Genomic DNA, 20,953 nt, shown 5'->3' with positions numbered 1-20,953 from the left:
TCAGGGACTGGGATATTTTCCTGGGAGAATACTGGAGTGAGCTGCCATTTCCTCCTTCAGGGGAGCTTGAGGACCTAGGGATGGAACCCACGTCTCCTGCGTCCCCGCACTGCAGGCCAATTCTTTACTGTTGAGCCATCGAGTCATTGGGGAAGCCTCACTGAAATCCATCCTGAATCTCACCATATCTCCTCACTTCTCCTCTCCCACCTTAGACCAAGCCCTCATCAGGTTAAGCCCCCCACCCCTGGTCCATTTCCTTGCTTCTACTCTTGCCCCATAACAACTTATTCTTCAAACTGCAAGTAGAATAATCTTTTACAAATCCAAATAAAATCATATCACCCTCTTGTTTAGAACCCTACAGTGTCTTCATACCACATTCAGAACAAAATACAATCAGTTTACCACACCCTACAAGCCCTCCCTGTCTGGCCTCTGGCTACCATCTACTTCTACTCTGCTTCCTGCTCACTGTGCCCAGACATGCATGCTTTCTCACTGATGTATAATACATAAGCACATGCCAAGATCATCCCCAAGCTTATGCTGATATTCCCTGGACCAAGAATTCTGTCCCCCCAGAGAAGATCTAGACATGACCCTCTCCCTCCCCTCAGTAATCCTTAATAAACAGAAAATAAAGGAACAAAACAAAAGAGAATTAAAATACTCATGTGGGGCAGGTAACAATCAAAGAATACCATGAAATTGTAGAGTTAGCGAACAGCCCTTCAACAGTTGTTTTATCTCACTGATGAAAGAATTCTTCCACACATTTAATTAAGTATGTGAACTACATAGTAAGAATATACTCGCTTATATTTTAAAATTTCTTTACAATTGTTTTTTAATGCAATAATCTATGGCAACACTACTATAGGCTCTTAAAATAGTCAGTGGCATTTTCTTTCATTTTTTAAAATCAAAGCAGTAAAATAACTCAGTACCTTAAGATTTAATTGAGAATCATACTAGCTCCCTTTCCCCTTTCCTGACAGTGACAGATAAATTGACAGGTTTTAAAATAATATGATAAGCACAAGGTAATGGAAAAGGATCAATTATGACCCAAATAGTGAATGCAAATAGTGTAATGTGCCACCCAATGTACACAGCATAAAACGTATATTGTTTAAAATTAGACCAAATTTTATAAAATTTTCAATTGGTACCAAGTAAAACTTCGACTTCATAAATAGAAGAGCATAACTTTGAGGCATAAGTGAGTTCTAATTATGCGTATTCTGAAAAATTTCCAGAATGTAAGTTGTTTGTTGTGTTTTTTTCTTTAACCAAAGGATTCTGTGCAGATTGATTCAGAGCAATAAAGGAGAAGTATCTTGATTTCATTTCAGACTAGCCCACAGATTTTTCCAACAAATGAGAAAAAAGCTTCCAACATACCCTCTGAAAGACTTGGTTTTGTTTTGTGTGTGAGCCTATCCTTGCAAGGGTGAAAGTTCAGTTGCTGTAAGACTGCTGGACAGATGACAGAGAAGTTTGAGCTGGTGATCTGGGTCACGTTTGAAAAGCCATGAAGGGAAAAGATCTCTTCAGCTGATAAACACTGAAATAGAAGAAACAAAGTAAACACATATGTGTCAACATCACAAAAGTCTGCAAGCAAAGATCCATAAAGAGATACAAAACATTTTCTCTAGACACTCAACATTACTTTTTACACAAGCCGACTGTAAAAATGTACAGACCTCTCTATAACCGTGAAGCAAATCACACCTCTTTAAGGCTAGAAACTAGAAAAATGCAAAAAAAAGATTTTATTGATCAACCGTCTATCTATAGCAGCCAAAATATAAGAAGTTTGGGGATTTCCAGGATTTTAAAAATATTAACAGTGAAATAATTCACACAAAGAGCACTAAAACAATTTTATATCCTCAGTCTTCCATCTCTGTTTTTTAGTTCAAATAGGTATTTCATGGAGGTTACTGAAGTGGCTCTGTATAGCACTGCTTATAGACAAAACACAACTGGTTCCCTTATAATTTCGTGATTAAGAAATTCGTCCATCCTAGACTAAAACAATAAGAATCTTAATATGTAAAAGTTGTTTCAAAACATGTCTTTAGAACAAATCATTGTTTGCTAAAATATCTATTATTCTCAGTGGTGGTCGGTAGCTTTTCTACATCATAGAAAGTTTTGAAAATGGTGCGAGGCTGTTTAGTAATTCATTTAACTATTAATAAGGAATAGAATCCGCATTAGAAAAAATTCTCTTCAGAAATAACTTTTTTAAAGTATCAGTTTACTCAGGTATATTTTAACTGTAAACTTTCTTCTATATACTTGCATTATTAAGATGAATATAAAAGAAATTAAATGTGTTACTACTGCTAATAAATGTTGTAAAGATTACAGAGCATTAAAAATACCCATTTACTCAAATAAAAAAAATTATATCTCTAATAAGTGCAAAGAACATTTCTTCACATACTTCAGCCAATGTCTAAGCCGCACGAAGACTTTAGCTTTGTTCTCTGGACTGGATTGAGTCCTCCCCAAATATATATATAGAAGCCCTGTGTTGTTGTTGTTTAGTCGCTCAGTCGTGTCCGACTCTTTTTAACCCTATGGACTGCAACCCGCCAGGCTCCTCTGTCCATGGGATTTTCCAGGCAAAATTACTGGAATGGGTTGCCATTTCCCACTCCAGGGGATCTTCCCGACCCAAGGATGGAACTAGTCTCTCAGGGTCTCCTGCATTGCAGGTGAATTCATTACCACTGAGCCACTGGGGAAGCCCTACTGAAGTCCTAACCCTCTACAAAATGTATGAAGTTGCCAAATGCTAAGACTTCAATTGCCTTAAAGAAAATGCACATTCAGACAACTTTTAATGTTGAAGTATGTGCCTAAAGTTGTTCTTTATTCAACCCAAACTCTCCTTTGGTTTCATGACAGTGAGAACTGTGTGCCATCCCTAGAAGAGGTGACGATACACTCAATGCTCTTTCCTAAGGTCAAGAATAGGGGATAATGAACTAATGGAGGGAGAAAAATAGCTTGATGGCCAACCAGGGGAGAGAAAGTGGGTACGGTTTATTCATTACCATGAAGACACCTAGCAGTATAATTGCAAGGCTCAAACATTACAGAGACCAGGGAACTCCCTGGCAGTCCTGTGGTTAGGATTCCACACTTTGAATTGCCTAAGGCCTGGTTTCAACCCCTCTTTAGGGAACTAAGATTTGGCAAGTTCCAAGGCACAGCCAAAAAAACAATAAGAGTCCATGTGGCTCAATTGCCCCATTGCATGATTCCAGAAATAAATAGGTGTAGAAGTAGAAACACAAAGCTGCACTGTTTCCCTGCAAGGAAATTCCTCCAAAATAGGAGGAAAAGGGGAAGCTGTGTATAGATAATGTTCAAAGTCTTCTCAGAATTCACAATCTAAGACTTCCTAAAACTTGATGACTGCTAAACAGTTCCTTTTAGACTCTGATGTGACGCATTCATGGATCAGGAAATCCACTTACAACATGAGAGTCAGCATTTTGTAAGTAAGTAAAAAACAATATCATAGAAACTGCAGAGTGTATCGCATAAAACAAGAGTAAGTATTGCTTAGTCAAACTTTTGCTTCAGTTACGCTTTATACATACCAGACACATAGATACTGGACCACAATATAAAGTTCATTTCTTAATATAAATGGCAGTCAAGAGTTTTAAAGTCACTATCCTTATGGATGCCAGACTGTCCATTGTACATCATTAAAGATACTCTCCTACACAGTTTTTTAAAAATGCAGTCAAGAATATAAATCAATACTGTGAGATAGCTGAGAGTCTTGATGATCTGTGCTGAAAGAACAAAAAGGTAGTGAGACAACAAAACTCAAGCTTTGCTTCTTGATTTTAGAATGAGGACTACTAACAGTGTGACAAAACTGAATTAATGGCAGGCCTGCTTCATTTAAAGTGGCTATCTATTTCAGAAAACAAACAGTGACTGCCAGAAAAGAGTGGGGGGAGGGGGGACAAAGTAGGTGTAGGGGATTAAGAGATAAAAACCTCCAGTTATAAAATAAATAAGCCATAGAGTTGTAATATACAGCATAAGGAACATGGTCAATAATACTGTCATAATTTTGTGTGGGGATAGATGGTTACTACTTATCACTTCACAATGCCTACAAATTTCTAATCACCAAAACTAACATAATCTAATATAATCTAACATAATCTAATCACCTAAAACTAACATAATATTGTATGTCAACTATATTTTAATTTTAAAAAATAAAAATAAAGGAGTGAAGTTATGAGTGAAAATTAATTGATTAATTAAATATTCAGTTCAGTTCAGTCGCTCAGTTGTGTCCGACTCTCCGCGACCCCATGAATCACAGCACGCCAGGCCTCCCTGTCCATCACCAACTCCCGGAATTCACTCAAACTCATGTCCATAGAGTTGGTGATGCCATCCAGCCATCTCATTCTCTGTCATCCCCTTCTCCTCCTGCCCCCAATCCTTCCCAGCATCAGTCTTTTCCAGTGAGTCAACTCGTCTCATGAGGTGGCCAAAGTATTGGAGTTTCAGCTTTAGCATCAGTCCTTCCAATGAACACCCAGGATTGATCTCCTTTAGAATGGACTGGTTGTATCTCCTTGCAGTTGTTGCAAAAGTAATTGCAGTTTTTGCATTGTTGAAATTTGACATTTGATATGGGAATACATTCTTAAATAAATGTGATTATGTTATATAGCACTTTAATGCAGATTTCTCACTTTATGTTTTTTTGCCAATGACTTATGGCTTGCTGTTTATTTTGTATTTATTTTAGACTATGGAAATGATGTTAGACAAAAAACAAATCCAAGTCATTTTCTTATTTGAGTTCAAAAATGGGTAATAAAGCAGCAGAGACAACTCACACTACCAAAGCATTTGGCCCAAGAACTGCTAATGAACAGACAGCGCAGTGGTGGTTCAAGTTTTGCAAACGAGATGAGAGCCTGGAAGATGAGGAGCACCGCAGCTGGCCATCAGAAGTTGACAACCACCAACTGAAAGCAATCATTAAAGCTGATCCTCTTACAACACACAAGAAGCTACCAAAGAACTCAATGTTGACCATTCTATAGTCGTTTGACATTTGAAGCAAACTGGAAAGGTGAAAAAGCTCGATAAGTGAATGCCTCACAAGCTGTCTGAAAATCAAAAAAAAATCGTCATTTTGAAGTGTCATCTTCTCATACTCTATGCAACAACAGCGAACCATTTCTTGATCAGATTGTGACATGCAATGAAAAGTGGATTGCATGTGATAACCAGTGACAACCAGCTCAGTGGTTGGACAAAGAAGCAGCTCCAAAGCACTTCCCAAAGCCAAACTTGCACCAAAAGAAGGTCATGGTCACTGTTTGGTGGTCTGCTACCCATCTGATCCACTAGAGCTTTCTGAATCCTGGTGAAACCATTACATCTGAGAAGTATGCTCAGCAAATAAATGAGATACACCAAAAATCGCAACGCATGCAGCCAGCATTGATCAACAGAAAAGGCCCAATTCTTCTCCATGACAACATCTGACCGTATATTATACAACCAACACTTCAAAAGTTGAACGAATTGGGCTACGAAGTTTTGCCTCATCTGCCATATTCACCTGACCTCTGGCCAACCGACTACCACTTCTTCCAGCATCTCTACAACTTTTTGCAGAGAAAACGCTTCCACAAACAGCAGGAGGCAGAATATGTTTTCCAAGAGTTGGTTAAACCCCAGAGCATGGATTTTTATGCTACAGGAATAAACAAACCTATTTCTCATTGGCAAAAATGTGTTGGTTGAATGATTCTTATTTTGATTAATAAAGATGTGTTTGAGCCTAGTTATAGTGATTTAAAATTCCCAGTCCAAAACCACAATTATGTTTGCACCAACCTAATAGCTACCAGCAAGTGGAGGGCAAACAGCTTTATACTGCACCTTATTTGGTTTTAAACAATACTGATTTTTATTGTGCTTTGAAATAACAAAGTTGAACCTGACACAAAGAAAGCAGTTGTCTAAGAAAGGGCAGTGCTTTCCAGAGCAGAGTTAAACAGGATGAGCACCCAGGGCCCGGACAGAACAGAGTGACAACAGAACCGGCAGAACCATAGAGGAAGTTCAAACATCCTCTCAAATACACCCTTTCTCCTCCAAAATAAACAATGAATGAACTATAAAACTGGTGTGACCAACAGGGGCTCCTCAGAAAACAGCTCAGGGTGATTAACCTGAAGAGTATCTGTTTCCGTGTGCTTTGACAGGCTCCTTCACATTTCCGTACTGGCTGTTCTTTCCACCTATTTGCTCTTACAACACTGCTGTTCTCAAGACTGCCACTCTGAGGTCTGCTGTGGCCCTTCGAGCTTTGTGCAAAAAAAGCTGCAGACTGCAACCAGCAGCTGCGATAAGGCACAGTGGGCTGACTATTTCCTAAAGGTGTTTTCTACATGTTGAGTTAAACTTCTACCTGCTAGTCTCTTACCACATTAAGACGATCTCAAAGGGGTCTCATACACACAAAGTACCAAATAAGTGGCAGAGGTCAGGGGATTTAGATGCATCTCCTTAATGAGACCCCAAATTATATTCAAAATCATTTTAGCAGATAGTTCCATACATTTCTACTTCTGCTTCCCCCACTCCACCTTCCACCAGTGCTGACTAGTGAGAAGTTGTTTTGTTTCTCTTCCAGACGTATCTTTGTAAGGATTCTGGGGACCGGTCCAAAGAGAGGACAGGGGAAGGTTGAATGATTAGGGCAAGTTCCTCTCTCAACATTTCATACAGTGGAAATCTGCTTATACTAAGTGCCAAGGAGTTAGGCAAGACTTGAGATTATACAGCTCAGATAAATACACAGACTCCTCCTTGACTAAACTTCAGTCAGGTTCTTCTAAGCCCTCTGGACTTTCCTGTAGCTCAGGTGGTAAAGAATCTGCGTGCGAGGCAGGAGACCAGGGTTGGGAAGCTCCTCTGGAGAATGGAATGGCAATCTACTCCAGTGTTCTTGCCTAGAGAATTCCATGGACAGAGAAGCCTGGCGGGCTGCAGTCCGTGGGGTGGCAAAGAGTCAGACACGACTGAGAGCCGAACAGTCCACCCAATCTAAGTCCTCTAGGCTTCAGCCTTGCATCCATCCTTGCATGGCTGGCACTGCCCAGTTTTAGCAAGAATGCTGCTAAATATGTTTACAGTGACATTATCCGAATATCCGCAACATCTGGGGAAATTCCTCCTTCCTCACCCTGATATCTGATTAACCTGGCTTCAGTAGAAATCCTGTTGGGTCTGTTTAGTCAAAATCCCTCTCTACCTCTGATGTTTCCTCTCAGTAGTTTCCCGGCCACTGATCCCCACGCTGCTCCCTGGCTATAAATCCCCACTTGTCTATGATGTATTCAGAACTGAGAAGAATACCGTTCTGTACTGAGGTTGCTGCTAAGTCACTTCAGTCGTGTCCGACTCTGTGTGACCCCATAGACGGCAGCCCACCAGGCTCCCCAGTCCCTGGGATTCTCCAGGCAAGAACACTGGAGTGGATTGCCATTTCCTTCTCCAAAGCATGAAAGTGAAAAGTGAAAGTGAGGTAGCTCAGTCGTGTCCAACCCTCAGTGACCCCATGGACTGCAGCCTTCCAGGCTCTTCCGTCCATGGGATTTTCCAGACAAGAGTACTGGAGTGGGGTGCCATTGCCTTCTCCTATATTGAGGTACTTTTCCCCTACTGCAATAGTTCTTGAATAAAATCTGTTTTTATTACCTTACTATCAGACTTTTTTTTTAACAATACCAAACTAAGTATAATAATTGTACTACACATCACAGAAATTCTTTCCTTCACTCAACAAGCATTTATTGCTTCAAAAATTCTGGGTATTACAGTGATGGGAGAAGCTGAAGGTAGGGGGATGCTGGAGGGTGACAAAAAAGAAATGGTACCAAAAAAAAAAAGTCATCATACTTTCCATCAGGAAACTTAAATAATTTCATCAGCAATAAATCAGATACACCAGTATCTCTAAAACCAGAGAGAAAATGATTAATGATAAAGAACTATGAGAGTTCATACAAAGCAGAAATAATATGCAGAGGAAACAGTCAAAAACGACTCTGAGGTCAGAACTCCAGGGAAGTAGAAATAGAATGTTGCTACTTGTGGGATTAGAGAACCTAGGGAAAGAAAGGTATCAGAAGGGTGGTGGCAAGTTTCATTTTAGACATTTAAAGTTGCAATGCCTGCTTGTGGGATACCAGATGGAAATAATGAATGAGCTTTCTCTGGGAAAGGTAGAGGCCAGAGATCAAGATGTGACTGTCTTCTGTAAAGAGGCAACAGCTAAGTGGGACTAGAGGAGATCATCACAGAGAATACAGAACAGACAGAAAAGCTTTGAGAATACATACACGATTTGTGCAAAAGCAGGAAAGGAAGTCTGTGAATAAGATAAAGCAGATCAGTTCAGTCACTCAGTTGTGTCCGACTCTTTGTGACCCCATGGACTGCAGCACACCAGGCCTCCCTGACCATCGCCAACTCCCAGAGTTCACTCAAACTCATGTCCACCAAGTCGGTGATGCCATCCAACCATCTCATCCTCTGTCATACCCTTCTCCTCCCGCCTTCAATCTTTCCCAGCATCAGGGTCTTTTCAAATGAGTCAGTTCTCTGCATCAGGTGGCCAAAGTATTAGAGTTTCAGCTTCAGCATCAGTCCTTCTAATGATTATCCAGGACTGATTTCTTTAGGATGGACTGGTTGGATCTCCTTGCAGTCCAAGGGACTCTCAAGAGTCTTCTCCAACACCACAGTTCAAAAGCATCAATTCTTCAGTGCTCAAGTTTCTTTATGGTCCAACTCTCACATCCATACATGACCACTGGAAAAACCATAGCTTTGACTAGCTGTACCTTTGTTGGCGAAGTTGTGTCTCTGCTTTTTAATATGCTGTCTAGGTTGGTCATAACTTTTCTTCCAAGGAGCAAGCATCTTTTAATTTCATGGCTGCAGTCACCATCTACAGTGATTTTAGAGCCCAAAAGGGTAAAGCCTGTCACTGTTTTTCCACTGTTCCCACAGTGGAAACAGTGGAAGTGGAAGACAGAGCAAGATAAGCCCAAAACACGAGAAATAATTAAGGCCAGTGAATTGCTTTTGCCTGTCTGAGATCCCTTCTCCATTATCCAAGAACAGCTCACCTGCCTGGGATGGGAGCTTCCCTCTACGTGATGTATCTGTGACTGATCAGGGAATATAGGACCCAGACTTGTCCACTCTCTGGTGGAGCCACTGAAGAAATTTTCTTCCACTAGGATTGCTGTAGTGGCAAAGTGGCCAAAGGGACCCACAGACTGCCTATGGGTCCCTTTGGCCACTTTCCCATCACATGAATGAAGGTGAACTAATAAGCAGAGAAAGGCAGGTATCCAGTACGATCACTAGTCTCCTGGACACATCTGCGCCTAAGGCTGGTTCTGCCCCTCTTGACTCCTTGATTACCTAAGTCAATGAATTTCTTTTTTGACTAAAGCTAATTTCACTTAAGTTTCTTTTACTTACAAATGAAAGACTCCTAACTGATACTCAAAGTAATTATTTAAAAGACACTTTGGGGACTTCTCTGGCAGTCCAGCTGTTAAGACTCTAAACTTCCACTGCAGGAGGCACCGGTTTGATCCCTGGTTGGGGAACTAAGATCCCATATACTTTAGGATGTGGCCAAAAAACTAGATAAAAATCAATGCAAAAAAAATCCATGATGAACAAAAAAAAACAAAAACAAAAGATACTTTTAAAGCTAGCAAAGGAAAGCTCCTGGTACATCAGAACCTGACTGAAAGCAAAAAATAAATAAGCTTCTCCATCCTTCTTCCTTTTCCCAACACATGGGTTCTCATCTCTACTTGGCTGTTTAGTCAAACGGCATCCACTAAATAATACAAAGCAATAGGACCATCTGATCCTGCACACATTAAGCCTAGGCTTTCACACTACACCAAAAATGAAACATCATCCCATTCAGGAGTCACCCCAGAGGTGGTTTCAGATTCTGTTTTGCACAGACTGTGATTCTGTGGAAGTTGAGCAGCTCATATTCTGAACAAGGACCCTGCTATAGGTGCAGCTGAGCTCTCAAATCAAGGAGAGTAAGGGCCTTCTAACACATTTAGACTCCGTGATAATCAAAACTAGAATGCAACATCAAGTTTAGTCAGTTTTTCCATGTTGTCAAGTAACTGAGCCACACAAACTTTAAATTTAATTAGAAAGTCCCAAAGGGAGCCAGAGGTAGAACTGGGGTTAGAATTCAAGTCTGAAAGAGCCCTATCTACCTTCTTTTCTCTTAGCAACTTTTCCACCCTGTTCTGCTCTGTACCAACTGTTGTTTTTCAGTAAGAACTACACCTAGCCTTCTGGAATTTGCCACACATACAGCTGAGAGGAAAGTCGTGTAATCTATCTCCCCATTCCCCAGAAGAATGACAGGTCTCTTGTTCTTTGAAGAGATGTCACAGTTAAGAGGCTGCATAAGAATCCATGTAAACTTTGAATCTATTCTGCTCTCATAAAAGCCACTTCCACTTCTCCATCACTTTCATTTATTCATTTATCAGTCACAGGTTGATCAAACTCCTCTGGGCCAAGCATTCTGGTAGGTGCTGAAGATAAGACATGGTTCCATCTTCAATAAGCTCACCATTCAGTAAACAAAACATAGAGATGGATAACCATGGGCTTCCCTAGAGGCTCAGACAGTAAAGAATATGCCTGCAGTACAGGAGAGCTGGGTTCGATCCCTGGGTCAGGAAGATCCCCTGGAGAAGGGAATGGCAACCCACTCCAGTATTCTTGCCTGGAGAATTCCATGGACAGAGGAGCCTAACAGGCTACAGTCCATGGGATCGCAAAGAGTAAGAGATGACTGAGTGACTAACACTTTCACTTTCACAGATAACTATAACAATTATTTGTTCTAAATTGATATAATAATAAAGACACATGCAAAGTCTTATGAGGGAAGAGGTCACGGAAGGCTTCTTGGAGGAGGAGATACATTTGCTGTATCTGAAATGTTAGTTCAGTGCTTCTGATGGCTGGAAGATAAGACTTAGGTCAAAAAAACTCACATAAAGCAGAACTCAGTAATGTAAGTAACTATGTGATTACTTGACAAATGAATTTTACAAAAAATAGTTATTATAGGAATTCTGGCCAGTACATAAAAGCTCTATGCTTAAGATAAATGTATAATCTATTTTAAAACCCACATCAGCCACCATACTAAAGTAGATTTCAAGAGAAATCTGGGATACAGAAATCATGTCTTAGAAAGGTAAATTGTCCAAGATCAAACAACTTAAAATTCAAACCAACGCCTTCCTGTGTCTCCTACGTTTAGGTGGGCTGAACACGGAAAAGAACACAAACAATGAAAGAAAGAACTATTTAGACCCATCAAGGAATGTATTTATACACTTATAAATAGTGTATAAATGTGACTTACAGTGACTTGAATCATCAAGCTAAATTACTCTTAGACCATATTTAGCATCCTATCCAAAGAGAGACCTCAAAAATAAACATCAGCCAAATTCAGACATCAGTCAAGTTTTCTTACCATGATGAGAATTAAGAGGGACATGGAAGAGGGTCATGACTTTTGCCCTTACAATAAGCCTTCGTTATTGCCCATCAGCCTCCAAGAAGCTCACCACCGCAAACACCCAGTGTGGCTGGGCAGGTCCAACAGCCACACTGAAGAGACAGACAGCCCTGACCTGGCACAACACCCTCCACCACATGTCCACAGCTGCTGATGTAGCCATGACACACCCATGCAACACGATCATCAAACCTAGAATATCCAGAAGTGGGTATTCTTTGCTTTGCTTCCCTATCACTGCTTTAAACCCAGTATTCTTACAGTTCAAGCAGAGAAGCCAGCTTATTGATTCACGCACCTAAGCTACCATCGTATAAACATAAGATGGCAAGACCAGGAACACTGGTCTCAGATTGTTAGGAATGTATCAGGAAGAGGAAAAGATGAAGATCTAAAATAAATATTTAATGGGAAAGAAACCTCTGGAATCCTTGAGCACATATCTTAGTACTGTATTAACTATTGCTATTACTAACAACATTAATACCGTGTGACTGACACACAGCAAGGATCAGCAAATACTTGTTGCATGAATGTAGTAAATGAATGAATGAACTCCTCACCTGTCTTCACAGCAGTTTTTAAAACCAATTGTCAAACTGGCTTTTCATAGTAGTTACTTAAAGTTATGAAAAAAGGAAAAGAAGTATAGAAGATGAAGTACACACAAGAATGCTTCAAATATTATGGCAACTGGCCAAAGATCCCAAGAGCACAATTTAAATATTTAAAGTTTAAAAAGGTGATTTGAGTTTAACAATTGGGAGGCCTTTTTTGACCTTGAAAACAGTGAACTGTTCAATTAACTTTCCCCTTCAGGGGTGACCACACAACAGCCGGGAACTGGTGATTCTAATGGTCCATGCTGGTACTGGAAGCCTTAAAGTGGGAGTAACTGTAGACATCACTTCCAGGTTTGTTTATGACACAAAAATGGAACTGCCCAACCGCAGTTACAAGGAACTCCATATTACTTCCAAGCCGACTTGATATTGCACAGCATGAGTATGTGCTCAGTCACCCTCTACCAACCTTCTCTTGAACTTTTCCCCCTCTTAATTTCCTCTTTAAAGTTTAGTCATGATTATTTCACCATGATAAAAGAGTTTTCTAAAGCTTGAGAACATTCTAGAAGGATGATCTAAGGTGTAAGTGGCTAATCAAGTGATTCCCAACTCTGTTTCCCCAAGATTTGTGCTTCTATTTTCCCTGAAGGTTTTCTTGCTGAAGCCATGATGGTACTGGAGCACTCCCCTCCCATGAGGTACACACATGTACATACACACGCACGTGTGTGCATGCTCAGCGGTGCTCTCAAAGCTCTTCCTTTAGAGAAGACAGAAAGACCCTTTCCTGGATATATTATTTAAAGGAGAAAGAGACAGTAAAGAATCTGCCTTCAAAGCAGGAGACCCTGGGGAAGGTTCAACGCAGGTTCAATCCCTGAGGAAGATCCCCTGGAGAAGGAAATAGCAATCCATTCCAGTATTCTTGCCTTGAGAACCCCATGCACAGAGCAGCCTGGTGGGCTACAGTCCATGGGGTGGCAGAGTCGGACACGATTGAGTGACTTTCACTTTCACTTTAAGGGGAAAAAGCAGATTACTACAAAACAATGTGTATAAAATGATACCACTGCAAAAAAATAATAATAGTAATACCACTGCTATAAACCAAATTAAATAAAATCCAGAGATACATGCCTCACAATGTTAACATTTTTATCTCTGGGTACTTAAATTATGGGCGATTTTTTTGTTTTTTCCTTTCTGCTTCTCTATGTTTGCCAGCATTTTAGACAACATATACGTATTTGAATTTCAATGAGGAAAATAAAGTCAAATGATTCGGGTTTTTAAATCTTTTTCCAGGTTCTTCCAAATACAATTAAGACATACTGATTTTTTTTCTTTTAATTTTTACTAAAGAAAAAGAAATTTTAAAAGCTTTGATACACTCTTTAAAAGAGGTTTACAGAATTTTCTGACTTGACCACGGCTACCGACAAGTTTCTCAGCTGTGCCCCATTCTCCATGCAGTTTCTCAAGTCTGCCTCACCTAAAAGCCCAGTGTAGTGTCAGAGCACAAATAACCTGGATTCTTGACTTCCTGATCCTAACCTGCCTCCAAGGGCAAGGAGGTAGTTCCCTAGGCCTCCTGATTGTTGTTAAGAACAAAAGGTCTTTTCAGTTCAGTTCAGTCGCTCAGTCGTGTCCGACGCACACCAGGCCTCCCTGTCCATCACCAACTCCCAGAGTTCACTCAAACTCATGTCCATCAAGTCAGTGATGCCATCCAACCATCTCATCCTCTGTCGTCCCCTTCTCCTCCTGCCTTCAATCTTTCCCCGAATAAGGGTCTTTTCCAATTAGTTAATTCTTTGCATCAGGTGGCCAAAGTATTGGAGTTTTGGCTTCAGCATTAGTCCTTCCAGTGAATATTCAGGACTCATTTCCTTTAGGATGGACTGGTTTGATTTTGCAGCCCAAGGGACTCTCAAGAATCTTCTCCAACACCACAGTCCAAAAGTATCAGTTCTTCAGCACTCAGCTTTGTTTATAGTCCAACTCTCACATCCACACATGACCACTGGAAAAACCATAGCCTTGACTAGACAAACCTTTGTTGGCAAAGTAATGTTTCTGCTTTTTAATATGCTGTCTAGGTTGGTCATAACTTTTCTTCCAAGGCGTAAGCGTCTTAATTTCATGGCTGTAGTCACCATCTGCAGTGATTTGGAGCCCAAAAATATAAAGTCAGCCACTGTTTCCCCATCTGTTTGCCATGAACTGATGGGACTGGATGCCATGATCTTAGTTTTCTGAATGTTGAGCTTTAAGCCAACTTTTTCACTCTTTGCTTTGACTTTCATCAAGAGGTTCTTTAGTTCTCCTTCACTTTCTGCCATAAGTGGTGTCATCTGCATATCTGAGGTTATTGATATTTCTCCTGGCAATCTTGATATATTAAATAAATTTTAATTTTTCTTAACATTAATTTCTATGATGTAAATATCAATAGCTATAATCCACACATATTTTAGTATATTGGTGTCTTCATGAATTTTTAAGACCATAAAGGATCCTGGGACCAAAAGTTTTGGTCTTGGGCATAAGAACAACAGACATACCACTTAACTGACAAGTTAGGAAATTCTAACCAATCTTATTCCATCAATCTCTCATCCTGTTTATCTTTACCCCTCTCCTACACACAAGACTATCTCTACTGAAATGTTGGCATTATCACTCTTCTGCTCAAACTAAGCCCCTTCATACACACCAAAACCAAACACTTTTCCTTCTGTCAAGAGTCTAAAGACCTAAGACTGAAAAATTATCTGTCTCCAACCTTCCTTCCTCCCTTTGCCCTCCTCCAAAAGCATACTTAAATTCTCTATTTTAACCAAGCAGTTCTAATGTCATGTGTTTTACATTCACTGTGACTTTGCCTGCCCTAAGATTCCTACTTAGAATTCTGAGATGCATCCTCTCAAAGTATCCAGCCTCTATCTGTCCTACATTTGGCCCCCACTGCCTCTGCTTAATATTTCTATGCTCCCAGACTCCCCCACTCTCAGAATTTACACATTCAGTACTTATTGTGTGCTTCCTTGTACTGCCACCTGTTCATGAAAATGAGTATCTCTTTAATAAGATCATGAACATCTAGAGAGGAAGGATGTGTTATTTCTTATCTCCCTCAACTTCTAGCAAAGCTTCAGACACAGAAGACACTCAACTTATAACAATCACTGACATGATAGATTATGGGAAGGGAAGTGAATGAAAGATCAGAGACTAATACATAGTGTCTGAATATTAATTCTGAAAAATACAAAGTGATAACCTGAGACATTTACCAGGAATTCTGAAGACTCAGATTTTTCTAGACATAAGTTGCTTTGCTCATTCTTTGAAACTTTCCCAGCATCATCTCAGTAGGGATTTGATAACCACAAATAAACTAATATTGACATCAGTGTTTACAAGTTGTCCTAAAAATTACAGCTATAGGCTATGGAGAAAATCTGAGTCTAAATCATGACCAAAAAACTCTAGAAATTTCAAAAATTGGAAGGAATAAAGACTTTATTATTTCCTTCTATTAATATGACATGTGGGTGAATTTTAACATAGTTTATTTTCTACTATTTTTTTATTAATTTGTCTGCATCAAATAAATGGATTGCTGGTTTATGTTTAACTAAATGAGACATCTAGGTTGACTGAAATAATTTTAAAAACTATATTGGCAGAAAATTTATTGTAAAAAGCTGAAGTTATTCATTCATTTAATAAATGAATGGTATTACCTGAATACCAACTATATGCTAGACACTATGCTAGTTACTAGGTTATGCTAGTAACTAGGTTAGATATCAATAACCTCATATTTCCAGATGACACCAACCATATGGCAGAAAGTGAAGAGGAACTGAAGAGCCTCTTGATGAAAGTGAAAGAGTGAAAAAGCTAACTTAAAACTCAACCTTCAAAAACTAAAATCATGGCATCTGGTCCCATCACTTCTTGGCAAATAGATGGGGAAACAATGGAAACAGTGATAGACTATTTCCTTGGACTCCAAAATCACTGCAGATGGTAACTGCAGCCATGAAATTAAAAGACGCTTGCTCCTTGGAAGAAAAGTTATGACCAACCTAGACAGCATATTAAAAAGCAGAGACATTACTTTGCCAACAAAGGTTTGTCTAGTCAAGGCTATGGTTTTTCCAGTGGTCATGTGTGGATGTGAGAGTTGGACTATAAAGAAAGCTGAGTGCTGAAGAACTGATGCTTCTGAACTGTGGTGTTGGAGAAGACTCTTGAGAGTCCCTTGGGCTGCAAGAAGATCAAACCAGTCCATCCTAAAGGAAATGAGTCCTGAATATTCATTGGAAGGATTGATGCTGAAGCTGAAGCTCCAATGCTTTGGCCACCTGATGCAAAGAATTGACTCACTGGAAAAGACCCAGATGCTGGGAAAGATTGAAGGCTCCCAGGAAAAGGGGACAACAGAGGATGAGATGGTTGGATGGCATTACCAACTCGAAGGACATGAGTCTGAGCAAGCTCTGGGAGTTGGTGATGGACAGGGAAGCCTGACGTGTTATAGTCCAGGGGGTCGCAAAGAGTTGGACATGACTGAGTGACTGAACTGAACTGAACTGATGCTAATTACAGGAATACGGAAAGTGACCGAAGGACTTCCCTGGCAGTCGAATGGTTAAGACTTCACCTTCCAATGCACGGGGTGCAGGGTCAGTCAATGGGAAGAGCTAAGACCCCACATGCCTTGCAGTCAAAACAATTTTTTAAATGACATAAAAAAGAAGCAGTGTTGCAATGAAGTCAATAAAGACTTCAAAATTTGTCCACATCAAAAAAAAAAATCTTTTAAAAAGAGAAAGTGACTGAGATAAACCCAGTCCCCAGCCTCACAACAGATCTCAGAGACTAGTACAGGTTCAGATTTTTAAAAATAATAATAAGTTATTACAGTATGGCCTGATAAGTGTTAGGGGAGATCCATTTATGAGAAGGAGACAGAATAACTAATCTCCCCTAAAGTAACAGGACTGTCCAAGTCTTCCTGGAGAAAACAACATCTAAGATGAGATGTGAAGAAAAAAGAACAAATAAGGTTGGAGACATACAAGAGGTAAGTGTAGGTACTATAGGGCCTTGAATATCAGGCAAGGAGTTTAGATTTATTCTTACAGTGATTATAAGCCATCCTCAGATGGTGAAATGACCCGATCTGCATACCTGAGATATAAATCTGGCAGCCATGTGAAAGATCGGACATAGGGCATCAGGAAGGCAGTGGGCAGCAGCCAGCCGGGCACAAACACAATGCAAGATTCAGTATCTAATTTAACCTCACAACAATCCCATAAAGCAGGTAAAACTCTTCTCCTTACACAAAAGAGAACACTGGAATTTAGAGATATTAAATAAGCAATGTTTAGGTTACTGTGACAGGACTCACGTGCGTTTGACATGGGACGTAGGGAGAGACAGGCATCAAGAATAACATCCACTTTTTCATCTTAGTCAATGGAGTGGATGGTGATGCTGATCACTGAGACTGATTATCAGAAGGTGTGGGTGGAGAAAGGATGGAGTTGATGAGTTCCATTTGGGACAGGTTTAGACCTGCTGAGTTGGGGAGGGGAGAGAGTTAGACATCAACTGGCAACAGGATGTGCAAGCTGAACATCAGGAGAGAAATGTGGACCAAGCCACCCTATGCAAAAAGCATCAGAGAGGTGACAACTGCAGCCAGAGGAGTGACTGAGGTTGCCCAGAGAGAGTCGGCAAAATCAAAAGGAAGGGGCTTGAGACAGAGCCCTGAGGAACATCAATATTGAAAGGATGACCAAAAGACACAAATTGAAAAGAAACAGCCAAAGAGGTAAAAAGTTCAAACCAAGGAAGGCACAGCTGCGGGCAAGGAGAGTGTGGGTTTCAAGGAGGAAGTGTTCGACATCATCAAAATTAATAGAGGTGAAGCCTGAGACTCTCCCATTGTATTTAGCAATAAGACATTCTGGGTGACATCCTTTAGAGCAATTTTAAGCAAGTGTTGGGGAAACAGACAGACTACAATGTGCTGAGGAGTGTCTGGAAGGTAAGAAAATGGAATAGGCTTCATATATTACCACTGCCCAAGTTATATATAGAAACCAAGGCACGAGGACCATGGGATATTCAGGGGATTTATAGCACAAGAGCCACACTAAAGCAACACCTGCCTAAAACCAGAACAGTGGAGACTGAGGATTCAAAATTGGTACCTCTGTTCTCCCAGACAAATCTGGGCACATGGTGATTTCTGCCAGATGACTTATTTGTGCCTCAGTTTCTGGGGAAACTGCTATGTTCTAATTCTCTGACAACACCGCTTGGAATATCAAATGTCAATGATCATGAAATAATATTGTCAGGTTGAAAAATAGCTTGTGAAGGAATTAACAATCATGTTTTAGCACTAGACCTGACTACTGCAAGCAGTTCAGCAGGGGAAAACAATAATTTTTTTCTTCATTTACTGAAAAAAAAAAAAAATCGCACTGTCTCCAGGACCTTCAAGAAACTGGCATCAGTTCTACCTTGACACCTAGCACTTGGATAATATATGAGGCACTAAGATTTTTGGAAAACAAACCAGGACTATATTCTTAAACATGAGAAGCAACAGTGGAGACAGCACAGGCTTTGAAGTAGAGTCACTCTGGAGTGGAATCCTCACTCTGCCCGTTCTGAGCAATGAGGCTGAGGGAGGTCTCAGCGAGACTGCGTTTCTTTACGGAATGCCTAGAGTACTTACCCGGTGAGATAAGAGGGACAGTACATAAGAAGGTATAATGCCTGGCACATGATAAGTACTCCATAAATGTTAACTACCGCTACTACCAGGACTTGCTTCCTCTGCTAGAGTGAAGGTCCTAACTGAACATCTACTTAAATGGCATTCATGCCAAGATTAGAGACTTTCTAATTCAGTGTCTAGACTTTCTCATTAATATGTGTAAGAAAAGTAACCAAAGGATATACCTGAATTCTGAGATCCCTGTTCCTAAAAAAAACTGCAGAGCATCATGATTTGCCACTCAAACTCAAGTACCTGATATCATCAATAGGATGCCTCCCTTAATAGAAGGGTCCATGTGTTTTCTAGCATATATGTTCAGTAGTCATTTACAGCAGGGTATGTGACCCAACTCAGAATCTACCTCCTAATTTTACCTCTCCTTTGAAGTTTGGCCTGACTTCTCTTTCCCTATCCCTGAAGAGAAATGTCCCTCATTTATCACTGTGAGACTACAGTGGCTCCTGTTCTCTTACCTACTTTCCAACTGAAAAGGTCAACTGAATCTGGAGAACCCTGGATTCTTGTGCCTTGCAAAACCCATAGGGAGGTCTTGAACTTAAAACCACAATTACATCCATTTCTACAAGTATAATATGGACTTCCAATCATTCATATTTCAGTACTGATGTAAACTTTGGACAAAATTATAAAACAAAAATTACAAACATGAAAAATTATAAAACCCCTAAATAAAGCCTCTGAAGCCCTCTGGAAAACAGGGAATGTTTACAATTTCAATATCTAGTGAAATACTCAAATTATTTCATTAGCCTCTAATGTTTACATTTTCAGGAGGTTATTACTACTGTTTGATGAAAAGGAAGAAGAGGCAAATAGTAAAGTCTTTCTCAAGAGAAGAATCACCATGGAAACTAACACCAAATTCACTGGACTGATGTAGTTCTCACCGAACTTTTTATTTCATTAACTCCTGCCCTCTTTTTAGAGCAGTGCTTTCTTCTAAGTTGACTGACCCTAAGGAGCCCGGGCCTCCAGTGAAAGACAAGTTTGTTGAGGATCTGTTCTGTTCCGTTGCTCAGTCGTGTCCGACTCTTTGCGACCCCGTGGACTGTAGCCTACCAGGCTTCTCCATCCATGGGATTCTCCAGGCAAGAATACTGGAGTGGGTTACTGTTTCCTTCTCCAGGGGATCTTCCCGACCTAGGGATCGAACCCGGGTCTACCACATTGGAGGCAGATGCTTTAACCTCTGAGCCACCAGGGAAGTTAAGCTATTGTAAAGCCTTATCAACTAACATAGTATTATAATGAAAATAACTACACATTGAGCACATAAGTTGAGCCAAGCTAAGTATTTTGCTTAGCAGAGACACTACTTTGCCAACAAAGGTCTGTCTAGTCAAGGCTATGGTTTTTCCCGTGGTCATGTATGGATGTGAGAGTTGGACTGTGAAGAAGGCTGATCACCGAAGAATTGATGCTTTTGAACTGTGGTGCTGGAGAAGACTCTTGAGAGTCCCTTGGACTGCAAGGAGATCCAACCAGTCCATTCTAGAGATCAATCCTGGGTGTTCATTGGAAGGACTGATGCTAAAACTGAAACTGCAATACTTTGGCCACCTCATGCGACGAGTTGACTCACTGGAAAAGACTCTGATGCTGGGAGGGATTGGGGGCAGGAGGAGAAGGGGACGACAGAGAATGAGATGGCTGGATGGCATCACCAACTCGATGGACATGAGTTTGAGTGAACTCCGGGAGTTGGTGATGGACAGGGAGGCCTGGCGTGCTGTGATTCATGGGGTCGCAGAGAGTCGGACACGACTGAGCGACTGAACTGAACTGAACTGAAGTATTTTACATGCATTGTCTTTTTACTCGCTAATTGAAGTAATACAGGAAAAAACAGCTTCTTTGATTTACTAC

At 40.4% G+C, this 20,953-nt stretch overlaps 1 protein-coding gene across 2 annotated transcripts in view; it reads right to left on the bottom strand.

Moving 5' to 3' along the window:
• Window positions 1–20,953, bottom strand: part of SLC39A8 (solute carrier family 39 member 8) — an 84,051-nt gene that overhangs the window by 51,969 nt on the left and 11,129 nt on the right. For both annotated transcript variants that reach the window (XM_055434143.2, XM_055434144.2), the window contains exon 3: window positions 1,408–1,570. In XM_055434143.2, the coding sequence (XP_055290118.2) occupies window positions 1,408–1,570 (163 nt within the window). The remainder of the gene's footprint in view (window positions 1–1,407; window positions 1,571–20,953) is intronic.

The sequence above is a fragment of the Moschus berezovskii genome, chromosome 5 (assembly GCF_049115385.1).
Source record: "Moschus berezovskii isolate FMDL1 chromosome 5, NW_MosBer_1.0, whole genome shotgun sequence".
Classification (NCBI taxonomy): Eukaryota; Metazoa; Chordata; class Mammalia; order Artiodactyla; family Moschidae; genus Moschus; species Moschus berezovskii.
The sequence above is the reverse complement of the archived record's forward strand: the minus strand, read 5'-3'. Positions and strand labels throughout refer to the sequence as shown.